At 37.7% G+C, this 15,285-nt stretch overlaps 1 protein-coding gene across 5 annotated transcripts in view; it reads left to right on the forward strand.

Annotated features, from left to right (window-relative positions):
* The window catches only part of HOOK3 (hook microtubule tethering protein 3), a 110,190-nt gene that overhangs the window by 30,428 nt on the left and 64,477 nt on the right, over positions 1-15,285 (forward strand). For all 5 annotated transcript variants that reach the window (XM_087418598.1, XM_087418601.1, XM_087418599.1 and 2 more), the window contains 3 exons: positions 3,930-3,997; positions 13,148-13,210; positions 14,602-14,685. In XM_087418598.1, the coding sequence (XP_087274724.1) occupies positions 3,930-3,997; positions 13,148-13,210; positions 14,602-14,685 (215 nt within the window). The remainder of the gene's footprint in view (positions 1-3,929; positions 3,998-13,147; positions 13,211-14,601; positions 14,686-15,285) is intronic.

Here is a 15,285-nt window from a genome sequence, read left to right on the forward strand (position 1 = left end):
AGTGTCAGACAAGACAGACAAGGTGCCTGCCCTCGGGGAGCTTGTAGGTAAGTGGAGGGGCGGGCAGTAGATAATGCCACACAGCTGAGTGGGGCGAGTGCTTGAAGGTAAAGTGTGTAGGGGACAGTCTAGGCATGGGTCAGGGAAGTTATTTAAGCAAAGATATGGAGGATAATGGATTAAGAGTAATCTGAGTAGTAGAAACTGAATGTCAGAAAGACCTACGTTACTTTTGAGAGGTTAAAAAAACCACCACAACTATAATTGGAGAATAGTGATGAAGGGACAAAGAGAGGTGAAGCAGGAGAAAGGTTAGATAGAGCCTGCTAAAAGGTGATGGCACGGTATTTCACTGTTATTTACATAACCTTTGAAGAAGAGGGTTTTTTTTTAAGCCCAAAGGTATTTTTCTTCTTCCTCCTACCCCATCTCTGGTAATGCAAAACAGATTTTGATTAACTTGTTGTCTGTACTTTTTTGGTGTTCTGGTCATGAATTTAGTAATAGTCAACATTGTTTTCTTGAAGCTATGACTAGTTTTATTGGTCTCTGATTCAGGAATGTTTTCTAACAATGTGTTTATTTCTCTCTAGCCCCATTCCTTTTAGATTTTAGCATGCCATGATCGTATAGTAAATTTTAGTTTGTTTATTCAACTTAACTCAAAATTTAAATAGAGAATTTTCTACATTTGTGATTTTTGTATATTACTGAAATGTCTAACAAGTTTTTTGTCAAAGATTAGAAGATTGGTATAAGTAGGATTCAAGACATGTTAAATCTCTAAGTAGATGCTTTGATTTTAAAAGTTGCATGAAAAATTATTTAATGTAGTTCACTGAATTCAGATAGTGACTTCTTATGTATTTATTCTGTTAGAAGATTCATTAACTCTTGGGATTATCCTTAATACATAGGGGTCCTTGGAAGTGTATAGCTGTTAAGAGTTGGCTAATTATATTATAGGGTAGGAACAGGAAAATAAGCATGTTACCTATATCCATATTCCTATGGAAAAGAAGATGATCATAACATTTATCGAGCTTGTCACATAGACCAAGTGTTCTGTATAAAGCCTAGACTCAGGTTTTCCCTTGAAATTGTATATAAATGATGAAAACTTTGGACAGTATTTTAACATCTTACTTATCCAGAGGGCGTTCTCTGCTGTCAGGAACACAGTTGAGAGCTAAAAATCAAATTTAATGGATTTCTGAATTGTGAAGTGTTACCTGTCACTGCATGTTGATGATGTATAACATAAGGCTGACTACAGTGGCTCTGCCGTTTACAGCCTGACTGACATTGGGCAAGACACTCAGCCTGTTTCCTCATTTACAAATTGAGGATACAAAACCTGATAGTCATGAGGAGTAAATGAATTTGTGTGTGTGTGTTTGCTTTGTAATCCATAAGGCACTAAACAAATAAAAAGGGCTTTGTGTTTAGATGATCTTTTCAGTTAGAAGAAGTTAGGGCAATTGCTCAGAAAATTGACTTAATGTACATTTATTTTGGCTGACTTCTCAAATTGGGGCAAATAAATGGTGATGAATTTGAAAAAGCAAAGATTAATAGTAGAAAACACAATATTTACTGAGTGTCTCCTTTCTGCCTAGTACTCTCCTGGGCACTAACAGAACGAAAAATACTGTTTCCAGATTACGAAATTAAGACTCATAAGTTTCTATGACTTGCCCAAGATTTCTTGCTTGTGAGAGCCTAGCAAGGACAAAAACCCCTGTCTCTTCCACATGTAGACTTCATACTCTTTATACTAAACTGTGCTGTAGATTTTGGACCTAAAAGTCAAGTTTTCAGGATGAAGTCCCTGACATAGCACACTTCATTCTCCAGCATTGCCTCATAGATCTGCATCCTGTAATCATATATACTTGTATTTCAGACATTTAAGATTTGTAAATTTTTTTATTTTTCAAAAATTGTACATTAATGTAGTTCTCATCATTATTTTATCATTTAGCATTCTACGGTGTTCGCGGGGAAGGGCCTTGACGTGGCAACACCGCTTCTTAACTAACGCTTCCCCTCTCACACCTTACTAACTTCCCAACCTCCCTGCTCCCACTGTTATCTTCACTCTAGGGTCCGTCATTAAGTGCTCCTTCCCCGTTACCAGGGCCTCTGCTACTTCTCTTCCATGTTCGCAGTCTTTTATTTGGGGGCTGTTTAGTCATCCTCGCTGTGCTGTTTTCTCCATAGCCTGGGAATTTTGTGTTTGGTGCCTGTGAGCAAAATATCTAAAAGCACTCCCCTATATTTCAGCACTCATATGGTGCTCCCCATTAACAACAGAACAAAATAAAAACAGAGCTTAGGCTAAAGGAATTTTTTTTTTTTTTTTACCAAATAGTGGTTAAGTTATAATATATTTCTACTGTTGACCTAAGAACAATGCCTGTGACTTAAGTGTGTTGTGTATATTTGTAAGTATCACCACACATTTGATTGGGTACAAATATCCTTAGGGCATTACTTCCTTAAAAACATGTTTTTGGTTAACTAAAAGCTTTGACATTAACAACCAGAATGTCAAAATGTCATAATTTAATAATGCTGTCAAAATACTTTTTTTTTTTTTTTTTTTAACAAGTTACCTGTTAAGCAAAGGATTACAGTTTGGCATTCCAAATACATGTCTCTTTCTTGCCGAAAGGTCACTTTAACAATTTCACAGTAAGACTCCTTCATATAATACTTGGAGTGCTGAGACAATATTTTGGTGTTTGTTTTTTTGGATGTATTAGGGGGAGAGACAGATTGAGGCTAAAATTTCCTAATCACTTTACCCTTTTAAATGTTTCTTTCTTTCTTTTTTTTTTTTTTCATGAGGAAGATTGGCCCTGAGCTAACATCTACCAATCCTCCTCTTTTTTTGCTGAGAAAGACTGGCCCTGGGCTAACATCCATGCCCATCTTCCTCTGCTTTATATGGGATGCCGCCACAGCATGGCTTGACAAGCAGTGCATCGGTGCGCACCCAGGATCTGAACCGGCGAACCCCGGGCCACCGCAGTGCAGCGTGCACTTAACCGCTTGCGCCACCGGGCCGGCCCCTGAATGTTTCTTATTAAAACATATTTACCATATTTGTTGGAATCCAACTGGCCTATTGATTTTTTATGCATAATGCCACTTTTGTCATCCATTGTTGGCTTTGAAAATAATGAAAACTACTTCCAGGGCTTTTAGGGAAGGCAAGAAATTATTTTTTTCAACTTTGTCACTACCAATAGCTAAGAGATTCTTCTCTTTCTCAGCAGTGGTGAGGGTAAGATGGATGGAGTTGGTGCTTTGGTGTATTAGAGATGTGGGTCACTATTTCAAAGCCCAGTGTTATACAATATTTATTTAGCTATGATATCAGTTTCTATTTTAAATTCATCTTAATTCTTTGTTCTAAGCAGCTCTCAGGTTCATTAAGTTTTTTCTTTTCTATAGTAGAAAATATTAAGGTTGGAGTTATACACAATTCAATGCTTTAATGTCACATAAGAATAAAGCACAGACATTAGAGTTTTTTAACATGTAGCAAAGAATAATGTGAAAGACTGATAATTTTTAGATTTTAGGAATAGTAATATGGAGTCCTTTCCATCCTGGCTTTAGGCTTTACCATTTCATTGTTCTAAGTTCCTGAGATCCTGCATACCTCTGACCTTGAGCTGTAGCCTCAACTTTATAAGGAATGGTGAGAGGGGGAAAAGATTATCTCAAGGAAAGATAAATACTGTGATTTTCAGCTTTTACTTTACCTATGGCACATATATTTAACCATATATAATTGAGGAATTCCTAGGAAGAATCAAAACAGGAAACTTCTTATAAGAATTCATGAAGTGTTAGCCTTTATTCCCTTGACTATCTTTAACTTGAACAGTGACATTCCAGATTGTTCTTGTTTTCAGAGTACATCCAAGCTATTATGATGATGGAGGAGTCTGTTCAACATGTTGTCATGACAGCCATTCAAGAGGTATGTTGGAGCTTTGTGCTTACAGTTTGTGAGAGAATGAAGGAGCAAACATGAGTTTAAATAATTGAAGTAGAAATTTAAAAAAGGAGATTCTCTTACGACTTTTTGAGAATTTTTTTCTTTACATGTGTGTATAGCTTGTCTCATTTTTATTAAGAAAAGTCATATTCATTTAAATTTCTGATTTTTATTTAAATCCTTATCTTGTAGTTATAGATGTTCAGTAACTATTCCTAATTTTTTTAAATGACCTAATGAACTAGGAATAGTAGACTAATTCCTAAAGCTATGATAAATAATATCTAAAACCAGCAGTCTGCCTCACATTTAACTATTGCTTTCTTGTTTGGCAGAAAATGGATCTTTGACTCCAACCATACCTACCCAAAGGGATTTCTAGATGAATATTTATACTGAAACTGTAGGGGAGGAAAAATATCTTTTTCCTCTACCCTTTCAAGTTCTCGGCTGAGGCCTCTGTAACAAAAGACAAAATAACAAGAGAAAAGTATACAAATTTATTTAATATAAATTTTACCTGACACAAGAGCCTTCACAAGGAAGTGAAGACCAAGGAAGTGTTTAAACCTGAGTGTTTTGATGCTAGGTTTGATGAAGAGTGGAGAGTCATGGAAAAATGTGATAGGGCAAAAAAAGAGTTTGAATACTCTACTCAGTGTAGTATACTGGAGGAAACAGCAAGCCCTGTTCATTCAGATTCCTCCCAGTGTCCCTCTGTCCTCAGAGATAAGGATGCTCCTTTTCTCTAAGTGTAGGGAGGGTACCTATCACATGAGGGTCTTAAGACCTGCTTCAGTGGAAGGTCAGAAAATCTTTCTGGTACCTGCTGCTTCTCAAATTCCTTCAGCTTGAAATATTCAATATTCCAATGTGCTGTATTTTGGGATAGCATGTCCTGAACTCTATCAAATGTAAGACATAAAATTATAAAAGTAAAAATAAAATATAGGTTAATAAGTGGTTGATCTCAGGATGTGAGGATGTTTTTAATCATAAAAGTGATGGAAGAAACCCTTAAGGGAACTAGAAGACAGTATAGGACATGAATATGCAACTAACAGGGAAAAAATACAACAAACATGAAAAATGCTAAATGAAAGTTACGATAGGGCGGGCCCCGTGGCTTAGCAGTTGAGTGCGCAAGCTCCGCTGCTGGCGGCCCGGGTTCGGATCCCAGGCGTGCACCGACGTACTGCCTCTACGGCCGTGCTGGGGCCGCGTCCCACATACAGCAACTAGAAGGCTGTGCAACTATGACATACAACTATCTACTGGGGCTTTGGGGGGAAAAAATAAATAAATAAAAATTAAAAAAAAGAAAAAAAAAAAAAGTTAAGATGAAGTGTTTTATTTTAATTCGACTAACTGACTATAATCCAGGGGTTCCCACTACCCCCTCAGGTTTGATAATTCGCTAGAATTACTCACAGAACTCAGGAACTGTGACAGTTTTATTATAGCAAAAGGATACAAATCAGAGTCCGCTCCCTTTCCCCCCAAATGCATAGAGGGAGGTCTGGGAGTGTCCCAAAGTTTCTGTTGTCCCCTCCCCATGGAATCAAGGTATCACCCTCCTGGCATGTTAATGTGTGGCAATATGGAGAGTACTGCGAACCAGGGAAGCTCACCTGAGCTTCATGTCCAAAGGTTTTATTGGGGTTTCATTTTATAGGTGTGATTGATTGGATCATTGGCCACGAGGTTGAACTCGATTTCCAGCCCCCCTCTCCTTCCCAGAGGTCAGACTGATATCAAGTGACTCAAAGCCCCAACCCTCTAATGTGGGTGGTCTTTCTGGCATGGCCAGCCCCCACTGGAGTCATCTCCTTAGCTTAAACTGTCTAGAGGCCCACCATGAATAAGAGAGACACCCATTATCAGTAAGGAAATCCCAGAGATCTAGAGGCTGCCTCCCAGTAACTGGGGGCAAAGGCCAGCCAAATTCTTTAATACACAGGACCTTTCAAAAAACCAAAGCTTTTAAAAGATGATCAGTTTGGCAATCAGCACTGATGGTAGGAGGGTAAACTGATGTATCTTTTAAAAAATGATATACTCTTTTACATCCTAGAAGATATAGGGTGAGTGTTGAAATACCGAAATGAGGCTCACCCAAGCAAGACAGAAGTTTAATTTGCTCTTAAGTGGTCCTGGGTTGGCTCTGTAGTCATCAGGGACCCAGCTTTCTTGTATCTTATTGTCTGCTGTCCTTAATACATGATTCCCACCTAGTGGTTCGGCTGTGGCTGCTCAAGTTCCAGCTATCACATTCATATTTCCAGCCAGCAGGAAGGATTGAAGGAAAGGTTATCTACTTCTTCTAAGTAAACTTTCAGGAATTCTCACTCCTATTAGCCAGATATTACTCACATAGCCACACAGGGAAACTGGGAAATGTGATCTTTATTCCAGGTGGTCATGGACCCAGCCAAAATTTGAGGATTTTGTTACTAAACAAAAACAGGAAAAAGAATAAGGGGGCCACTAACAGTTCTACCTTACTATAATTGATCCCGTAGTTCCACTTTTAGAAATTTATCCTAAGGAAATCTGAAATACAAAGATACATAAAAGTAGTAATAGCAGACATTTATGTAGCATCTACGATGTGCTAGATAGTGCTAGTACTTACATTATATCTCTTAACTCATTTAAAATTCACTAAAATTTTAATTAATGCTACTGAAATGTACACTTGAAAAATATTAAAATGGGGCGGGCCTGGTGGTGTAGTGGTTACATTTGCGTGCTCTGCTTTGGTGGCCCAGGGTTCGTGGGTTTGGATCCCAGGGGCAGACCTATGCACTGTTCCTCAAGCTGTGCTACAGCAGCATCCCATATATAAAGTAGAGGAAGATGGGCACGAATGTTAACTCAATGACAATCTTCTTCAAGCAAAAAGAGGAGGATTGGCAACAGATGTTAGCTCAGGGTCAGTCTTGCTCACCAAAAAAAAAAAAATTGTTAAAATGGCAAATTTTATGTTATATATATTTTACCACAATAAAAACAATGAAAAAAAATTAACTACAATCCTTGAGGTATGTACTGTTATCGTCTTCATTGTATAAATGAGAAAACTGAGGCATAGACAATGTGAGTAACTTGCTAAAGTTCACACAAGAGGTAGTGGCAGTTAGAACTCAGATCTAAGGAGCCTGAGTCCAGAGCCAACAGCCCATAACCATTGTGCTGTATTGCCTCAAGATTGTTTATTTCAGCATTATTTTCTAGTACCAAAACATTAGAAATAACCTAACTGCCCAGCAAGAGGGGAACAGATAAACAAATTATGATGTAGTAATACATTGGCATATTATGTAGGCATTAAAGCATATTTTTGAGGAACATAATGACATGGGGAAAGCTGATAATATATTAGGTAATAAAAGGTAGGATACAGAGCACATGAGCGCTATAATCCCAGTTCTGTTAAAAATTAAAATTAAAATGAGTGAAAACAAATAAACTTGCCAAAATGTTAACTATCTCCAAATGGTTGGATGTTCTGTACTCTTTTCTGTATTTTCCAATTTTTCTACAATATCAGATATTGTATCTATAATCAGGAGCATTTTTTGAATTAAAATCTGTGACTGAGTGCTTTTCATTTTATGAATCTATCCCAAGGAATTATTTAGAAATTGAGACCAAGATTGGGCACAACAGTGTTTATCAAACTATTTCATATTAACAGAAATGTAAAAACAATGTATATCCATTGGTAAGCAAATGTTTAAATCATGATAGTTCTATGCCATGGAATATTATGTAGCTGATAAAAATTTGTAAACAAAAAAAGGGGTGGGGCCGGCCCGGTGGCGCAAGTGGTTAAGTGCACGCGCTCTGCTGCGGTGGCCCGGGGTTCGCCGGTTCGAATCCCAGGCACGCATCGATGCACCACTTGTCAAACCATGCTGTGGCGGCATCCCATATGAAGTGGAGGAAGATGGGCATGGATGTTAGCCCAGGGCCAGTCTTTCTCAGCAGAAAGAGGAGGACTGGCAGATGTTAGCTCAGGGCCGATCTTTCTCACAAAAAAAAAGGAGGGGGGTTGTCTTATGACAAAGGGAAAACATTTAAAATGTCAAGTAAACAAAGCAATGCATAAAATTATATGTACAATTAGATTATAAGAATAGATTATGTGTCTGTTCATTTTATTCATTTAGCAAATAATTATTAAGCATTTACTATGCACCAGGAGCTGTAGTAGGCATTAGGGATGCAACTATGAAAAAGATAAAGACATGGTCTCTTCCTCACAAAGTGTAAGTCTCACGGGAGAAATAGCTCAACAAGCAGTTCAGATACATGCAAAGCATTCAAAGTGAAAAGTGCCCTGATGGGAAAAATGTAGGAGTACCTCAGGGAGTATCTGACTCAGTTTGAGGACATTCGGGAAGCCTTCTCAGAGGAAGTGCCGTCTAGACTGAGCACTGAAGGATGAGATGAGGTAAGAAAGGGCCAGAAATTGTTCTAAAGTCCAGGCAGCAAGAATAAGCAAGACCTACCTGGTATGTTGGAGGCATTGAAAGAATGCCTGTAGGTGGGAAGTGCTTAGAGATGAAACAAGACATGAAATCATTAGGCTATTGAGCAGTTTTGTTAAGAGTTGAAATTTTGGAAACTGATGAATAGATTTTAAGGAGAAAATAAGAAGAAAATCCATGCAATGAGAAGAATGGGTTAGAGGAAAACAAGGCTAGAAAAAGGGAGAGCAGTTGCGAGACTGGTAATTATCTAGTAAAGAATGATGGAAGCCTGAATATGGCAGTCAGGGTGGAGAGAAGTGGACAGATTTGAAAAGCATCAGAGCTCGAATCAATAGGCTTGATGACTCATTGGCCCTCGGAGGATGACGGGCTAGCTGGATAAAATTATGAGACTGAAGAAGGGCTTTTGTAAGATGGTAGTCTCTCTCTCTCTCTCTTTTAAGACGCGTTCTGTTTTTATGTCTTTATTCAGGTGCTACTGACTTCGATTTTTTTGTGTATGTGGTAAAATACACATAACATAAAATTTGCCATTAGTGACATTTAGTACATTCATAATGTTAGGCAAACAGTATACCACTATTTAATTTCCAAAACTTTTTCATCAGCACAAAAGGAAACCCCATACCCATTAAACAATCAATCCTCATTTCCTCCTCCCTTCAGCCTTGGCAACCAGTAATCTGGTTTCTGTGTGTATATATTTTCCTATTCTGGATATTTCATATAAATGGAATCATATGATATGTAGCCTTTGTGTTTGGCTTTTTTCACTTAGCATGTTTTCAAGGTTATGTCGTAGCATGTATCAATACTTCATTCCTTTTTACAGCTGAGTAATATTCCGTTGTATGGATTTACCACATTTTGTTTATCCATTCATCAGTTGATGGACATTTGGGTTGTTTCTACCTTTTGGCTATTGTGAATGGTGCTGCTGTGAACATGAGTATACAGGTTTTTTTTGAACACCTGTTTTTAATTCTTTTGGATATACACCTAGAAATTGAATTGCTGGGTCATATAGTAATTCTATGCTTAACTTTTTGAGAAAGTGCCAACCTGTTTTCCACAGTTGCTGCACCATTTTACATTCCTACAAGCAATGCACTAGGGTTTTAATTTCTCCACCTGTTTGCCAACACTTGTTATTGTCCATCTTTCTGATAATAGCCATCCCAGTGAGTGTGAAGTGGTATCTCATTTTGGCTTATTTGCATTTTCCTAAAGACAAATGAGGTTGACCATCTTTTCATGTGTTTGTTGGCCATTTGTATGTTATCTTCTTTAGAGAAATGTAAGTAGTAGTAAAGTAAATGATAGTCTTTTAACTATTTAAATGCTAATAGGAAAAAGCCACAAGAGAAAGAAAGAGGTTGAGATAAGAGAGGATGATAAGTGGTATAGGGTCTGTGAGAAGCTGGGAGGAGACTGGGTTGAGAGCACAACTGGAAGGATTGGCCTTGGCTGGGAAGAATAGCGCTTGTATTATAACAAGATTGAAGAAAGAGAGGATGGGCGTGAATGTTGCCAATTTTGTAGGTTAAGATATAGGAAATTGGGGAAATTCTTATCTGGAAGCCAGGTTGGATGAAGAGTGTAGGGGAGTTGGTGAGGTTTCAGAAGTGGGAAGGGCTTGGAATAATCTCTAAAGGGAGTAAAGAGACTGCTGACTGGGGAAGCATAAGTGTACTTTTTGGGCAACTTTGAAGGCCCAGTTGAGACTGGAAACTATGTATTAATAGTGTTTTATGATTTTAAAAACTTTGTTACTCTCTCAGTACTTAGCAGTCAGGGTATATGGCCAGGGTATATGGCCAGAAGAATTAGGTAGTTGGATTGATCTTGGATTAAGATTTAGCTGGGAAGAAGGAATTGAGGTAAGAGGAGAATTGATTATATTGACAAAAGTCATCAAAATAATAGACCATGAAATCTAGGCTAGAAAGAGAAGGTAATTGATTAAACAAATGATGAAGCAGGAAGCTAAAGTAGGGAGGGGGAGATTTCCAAAAGCAAGTTGATGTTGTTAGCAGAACAAAGAGGAGCGAACTTTAGGCAGGCAAAACAGTAGTGTTCACGTGAGAGTCTAAGCATAGTAAGGAAGAAAGTGACTATAAGAACATGGGCTATCGGGCCAGCCCCGTGGCTTAGCGGTTAAGTGCGCGCGCTCCGCTGCTGGCAGCCCAGGTTCGGATCCTGGGCGCGCACTGATGCACCGCTTCTCTGGCCATGCTGGGGCTGCGTCCCACATGCAGCAACTAGAAGGATGTGCAGCTATGACATACAACTGTCTACTGGGGCTTTGGGGGAAAAAACTAAATAAATAAAAATAAAAAAAAAAGAAGAACATGGGCTGTGACTGAAAGACAAGGAGAGAGTAGAGAGGTGTGGCGCCTGGAAGCCCTGATGAAGTTGAGGAACAGATATGCTAGATGTAATTGAATGGGAGACGTAGACCGAGAGAAGGTTGTGTTAAGAGAGTGGGATACCTAGATTTTTATTAAGAGGTTGCTGTGTTGTGAAAAGGACTACAGTGTAACAATGGGAAAAGGAAAAAGACTACAAGAAAATACTTCCACTCCCTTCTCCCTCCTGCCTCTGAATTAGATACTTCCTCTCTGAATATCTGTCACAGCCTTTATCGCACTATAGTGTATTTGTCTTTCTTATTTGAACTGTGCTAGCCCCATGATTGGCATAGATAGCTTCTTAAATATTTCAAAATTGTAAAGGTGAGGGGCCAGCCCTGTGCCTAGTGGTTAAGTTTGGCACGCTCCACTTCAGCAGCCTGGGTTCGGTTCCCGGGCACAGATCTACATCACTCGTCAGCGGCCATGCTGTGGCGGTGATCCACGTACAAAATAGAGGAAGACTGGCACAGATGTTAGCTCAGGGTGAATCTTCCTCAAGGAAGAAAAGGAGGAAGATTGGCAACAGATGTTAGCTCAGGGTGAATCTTCTTCAGCAAAAAAAAAAAAATTATAAAGGTGGTTATTTCTGGATGGTAGAATAATGGTTTTTTTCTCCTTATATTTTTTCTGAATTTTACCTTCTCTACAATGGGTATTATTTTTTCATTTGGAAGAAAAGTCTTTTAAAAATCTTTTTATTAATATTCTCAAAATAAAAGCATAAAAATTGAAGCCAGTGTTTTTATTCTGAGATTTTTACCCCTAATTATGCTAAGGGACTTTCAAGTCTTCTCATTACGTTAATATAGAGTAGTGGTTCTCAGACTTCAGTATGCATCAGAATCACTTAGAGGACTTATATTAAACACCAGAGTTTCTGATTCAGTAAATCTGGGCTGGGACCCAAGAATTTGCATTTCTGACATATTCTTAGGCAATGCTGATGTTGGTTTGGGGACCTCACTTTGAGAACCACTGATCTAGAGAAAAAGGTACAACTGAACGTAACATTTCAATTCTTTCGAGAGTGGGATGAAGGCTGAAATTAGAAGATATTTCAACAGTACATCCCTACATTTCTAATTGTCCCTCTCTCTCTTTTGTCCTCAGAACATAAAAAAGAAACAGTAGAAAATTGAGATCTCTTGAACCTGCCCCTGACATTTGTCACAATCAGAATTTTACCCCCTTCGCCCCCAAACCCTCGTACACCCTTTGGACCTTCTCTCTTTCAATACAAGAGTGAGAGAGGCTAAGACAGATTTGTGTGTGCGTGTGTTATCATGAGACTTTAGCCAGTTAATTCTGGCTAATATTGATGTTGCCCACATTTGTTCTTTAGAAATAGTTACTTAGTGTTACCATTTTTTACTGAAAAGTCAGTGTTTTTAAATATTTAGCCACATTTTTAACTTAAAGACTTGCCTTTTTAGTGATAAGAATAGGGAATACTTGATTCTTATGCCTGGGCCTATAGTGAAAATGAGCACCAGAATTTAGACATGTAATTTTATTTAATTTTTTTTTTGGTGAGGAAGATTGGCCCTGAGCTAACATCTGTTACCAATCCTCCTCTTTTTGCTTGAGGAAGATTGTTGCTGAGCTAACATCTGTTGCCCATCTTCCTCTACTTTATATATGGGCCACCACCGCAGCATGGCTTGATGGGCGGTGCGTAGGTCCATACCCAGGATCCAAACCCACGAACCTTGGGCCACGGAAGCAGAGCATGGGAACTTAACCACTACACCACCAGGCTGGCCCAGACGTGTACTTTTAAAGGAAGGCATTATCCTGAGTGAAAAAAAAAAGTTCCAGGCTGAGAAGCTTTAATGTATAAGAAAAATGTTCCTGGGCCAGCCCCGAGGCTTAGCGGTTAAGTGGGCGCACTCCGCTGCTGGCGGCCCGGGTTCGGATCCCAGGAGCACACCGACACACCGCTTCTCCGGCCATGCTGAGGCTGCGTCCCACATACAGCAACTAGAAGGATGTGCAGCTATGACATACAACTATCTACTGGGGCTTTGGGGGAAAAAATAAATAAATAAATAAAATTATAAAAAAAAAGAAAAAAAGAAAAATGTTCCTTTTACATTTGTGTTTTCATTTTCATTTTTATAACTCTGTAGTGGCTGGGTGTTCATGTTTGTTGTATAAGTATATTATATAGAAAGTCTCTTTTGTCTCATGGTTAATAATCATTTAAATCTTAATTTCAGCTGATGAGTAAGGAATCTCCTGTCTCTGCTGGAAATGATGCCTATGTCGACCTTGATCGCCAGGTATCTAATTTTGCATTGTTTTTATCCATGCAGAGATTGAAAAGGATAAACTGTAGAAATTAATGAAAAGAACGTTTCAGTTGAAATTGCTTATGGAATATATTGGTATAATTCTTTACTTTTTACCTAAAATCCAAGAACTTAAACCACTTAATAGATATTACACATTTGTAATTAAATTTGTAATTTGTAATTAAAGTGTTATTGCGTAACCCACTTTGAAATAAATTAACTTCTTTAACTTATTGTAATTTGTGTTTTCTAGTAATGATTTTTCTGTTATTCATTAGTGATACTTTCTGAATGCCACATTTAACACAATAGATGCATTCCTGGAAGATGGTGTGCATTTAATCTTATGATTTATTTATAATACAAACGATATTTTACCTTTTATTTCATGTTATTCTTCAATTGAAGATGTCTCCTCTACCCTTTATCTTTGTGAAGAAGTGAAGAATTTGTCAATAAATATTTAAGTGAACTAAGGAACTTTATTTTTAAAAGAACTGTATAATGTATTCTTACGGTTTTAACAGAAAAGTTATTTTGTAATTTTAATTACTGCTTTTTAATAAAATACTGTTAGTTACATTGTCAGTTTCTATGTTCCAGCTATTCTGGGACATCTGTTCCAAAGCATGAACAGAATTCTTTGTATTCTTTGTCTTCTCTCATTTCTTTCCCGTGATTTCTAAATGTTTTGCAGGAAAATCTTTGGACATGCTGTAATTTTAACCCAACTTGTAATTTATCTTTCCCTTATTTTGTGGTGTTTGATTTTAAAATTGTCACCTTGATTGCAATTTTTGGTATCTAATTAATTTTTCTTTTTAAAAATTAATTAATTTTAATTATTTTTTTTCATACTTTGCTAACTTAGATTTCATACAGTAATGGGACACAATTTGGGAATGTTTGGTTTGTGTTGAGAATCAGAATAATAAAAATCTTTTACTTTAAAACTGTGGTATACAAATTATTGCAAAGGTTTAATATGACTAGAAAACTTGTGTTAAAATAACTAGTTGTATATTTTAACAATTAAAGCCCTATTCCTTGAGCACGTACATATTTTACCAAAGTTAAATTTCTAACTTATTACAGAATCAACACTACCAAGAACCACGTAGCCTAGATAGAAGAAGATGTGAAGAAAACTTGATGTGAGGGAAGAGCCAAATTCGAAGTACAGAAGAGACAGGCTTAGGACTGAAAGATGTTCAAGTTAGAATTGCCTTCTTTTAACTCTTGCAGAGGGTTCTTGATTTCTCTTTGCCCCTCAGAAAGAAAAGGGGAAAAATGTTTTATTTCTATATTGTATATTTGTAATTTTTAATTGTTGCCACTTCATATTGAAATATTTATTGTATCTCTTTGTTTGTAATCAGTTGAAGAAAACTACGGAGGAACTAAATGAAGCTTTGTCAGCAAAGGAAGAAATTGCTCAAAGATGCCATGAATTGGATATGCAGGTAAGAGGTCTGTTCTGTGTACCACCTATGAAATGCATCACTGTAAGTGCCACCAAATGTGCTGTGTACTGCCATGCAGTACAGTTTGACTATATAATGCAACCCTAAAGAGAAAAAGAGGAAAACAGTTAAAGATAGTAGACTGAGCAAAGACATTAATTTTCTTTCCTTCCTGCAACCCCATTAAATGTATAATAAATGAATTAAAATGGTATAAACCCACAAGAAAAGAAGAGAAAGAGGAGGGGTAAAGAAGAAACAGAGGAGAGATATCAGTGCTAGCTCTCAGGAGGGGTGAGGGGGATTTTTAAAAGCCCTGATTTGTAGTGTTTGCCAATTTCTGTAGTATAAATACTTGCACAGTGGTCAATTTGAAGTTATTAATGGTTTAACAGTCATCTCATAAGACTCCTGAATATTTAACTGTCAGCTTGGGTATAGCCAGCAACAGCACACCACCACTCTTCGTCAGCCTCTGAAGCCAAAAAACAATTGGAAAAGTGCTGAATGGCTAAAAAGAGTAAGGAATGCAGTGAGCAAGAACACCTGTAGAGAGGGGAAGGAGGGAGCCCCAAAGACACCACAGATAGAATGGAAAGC

This window comes from Ceratotherium simum, chromosome 28 (assembly GCF_057802395.1).
Source record: "Ceratotherium simum simum isolate JZ-2026a chromosome 28, ASM5780239v1, whole genome shotgun sequence".
NCBI classification, from domain to species: domain Eukaryota; kingdom Metazoa; phylum Chordata; class Mammalia; order Perissodactyla; family Rhinocerotidae; genus Ceratotherium; species Ceratotherium simum.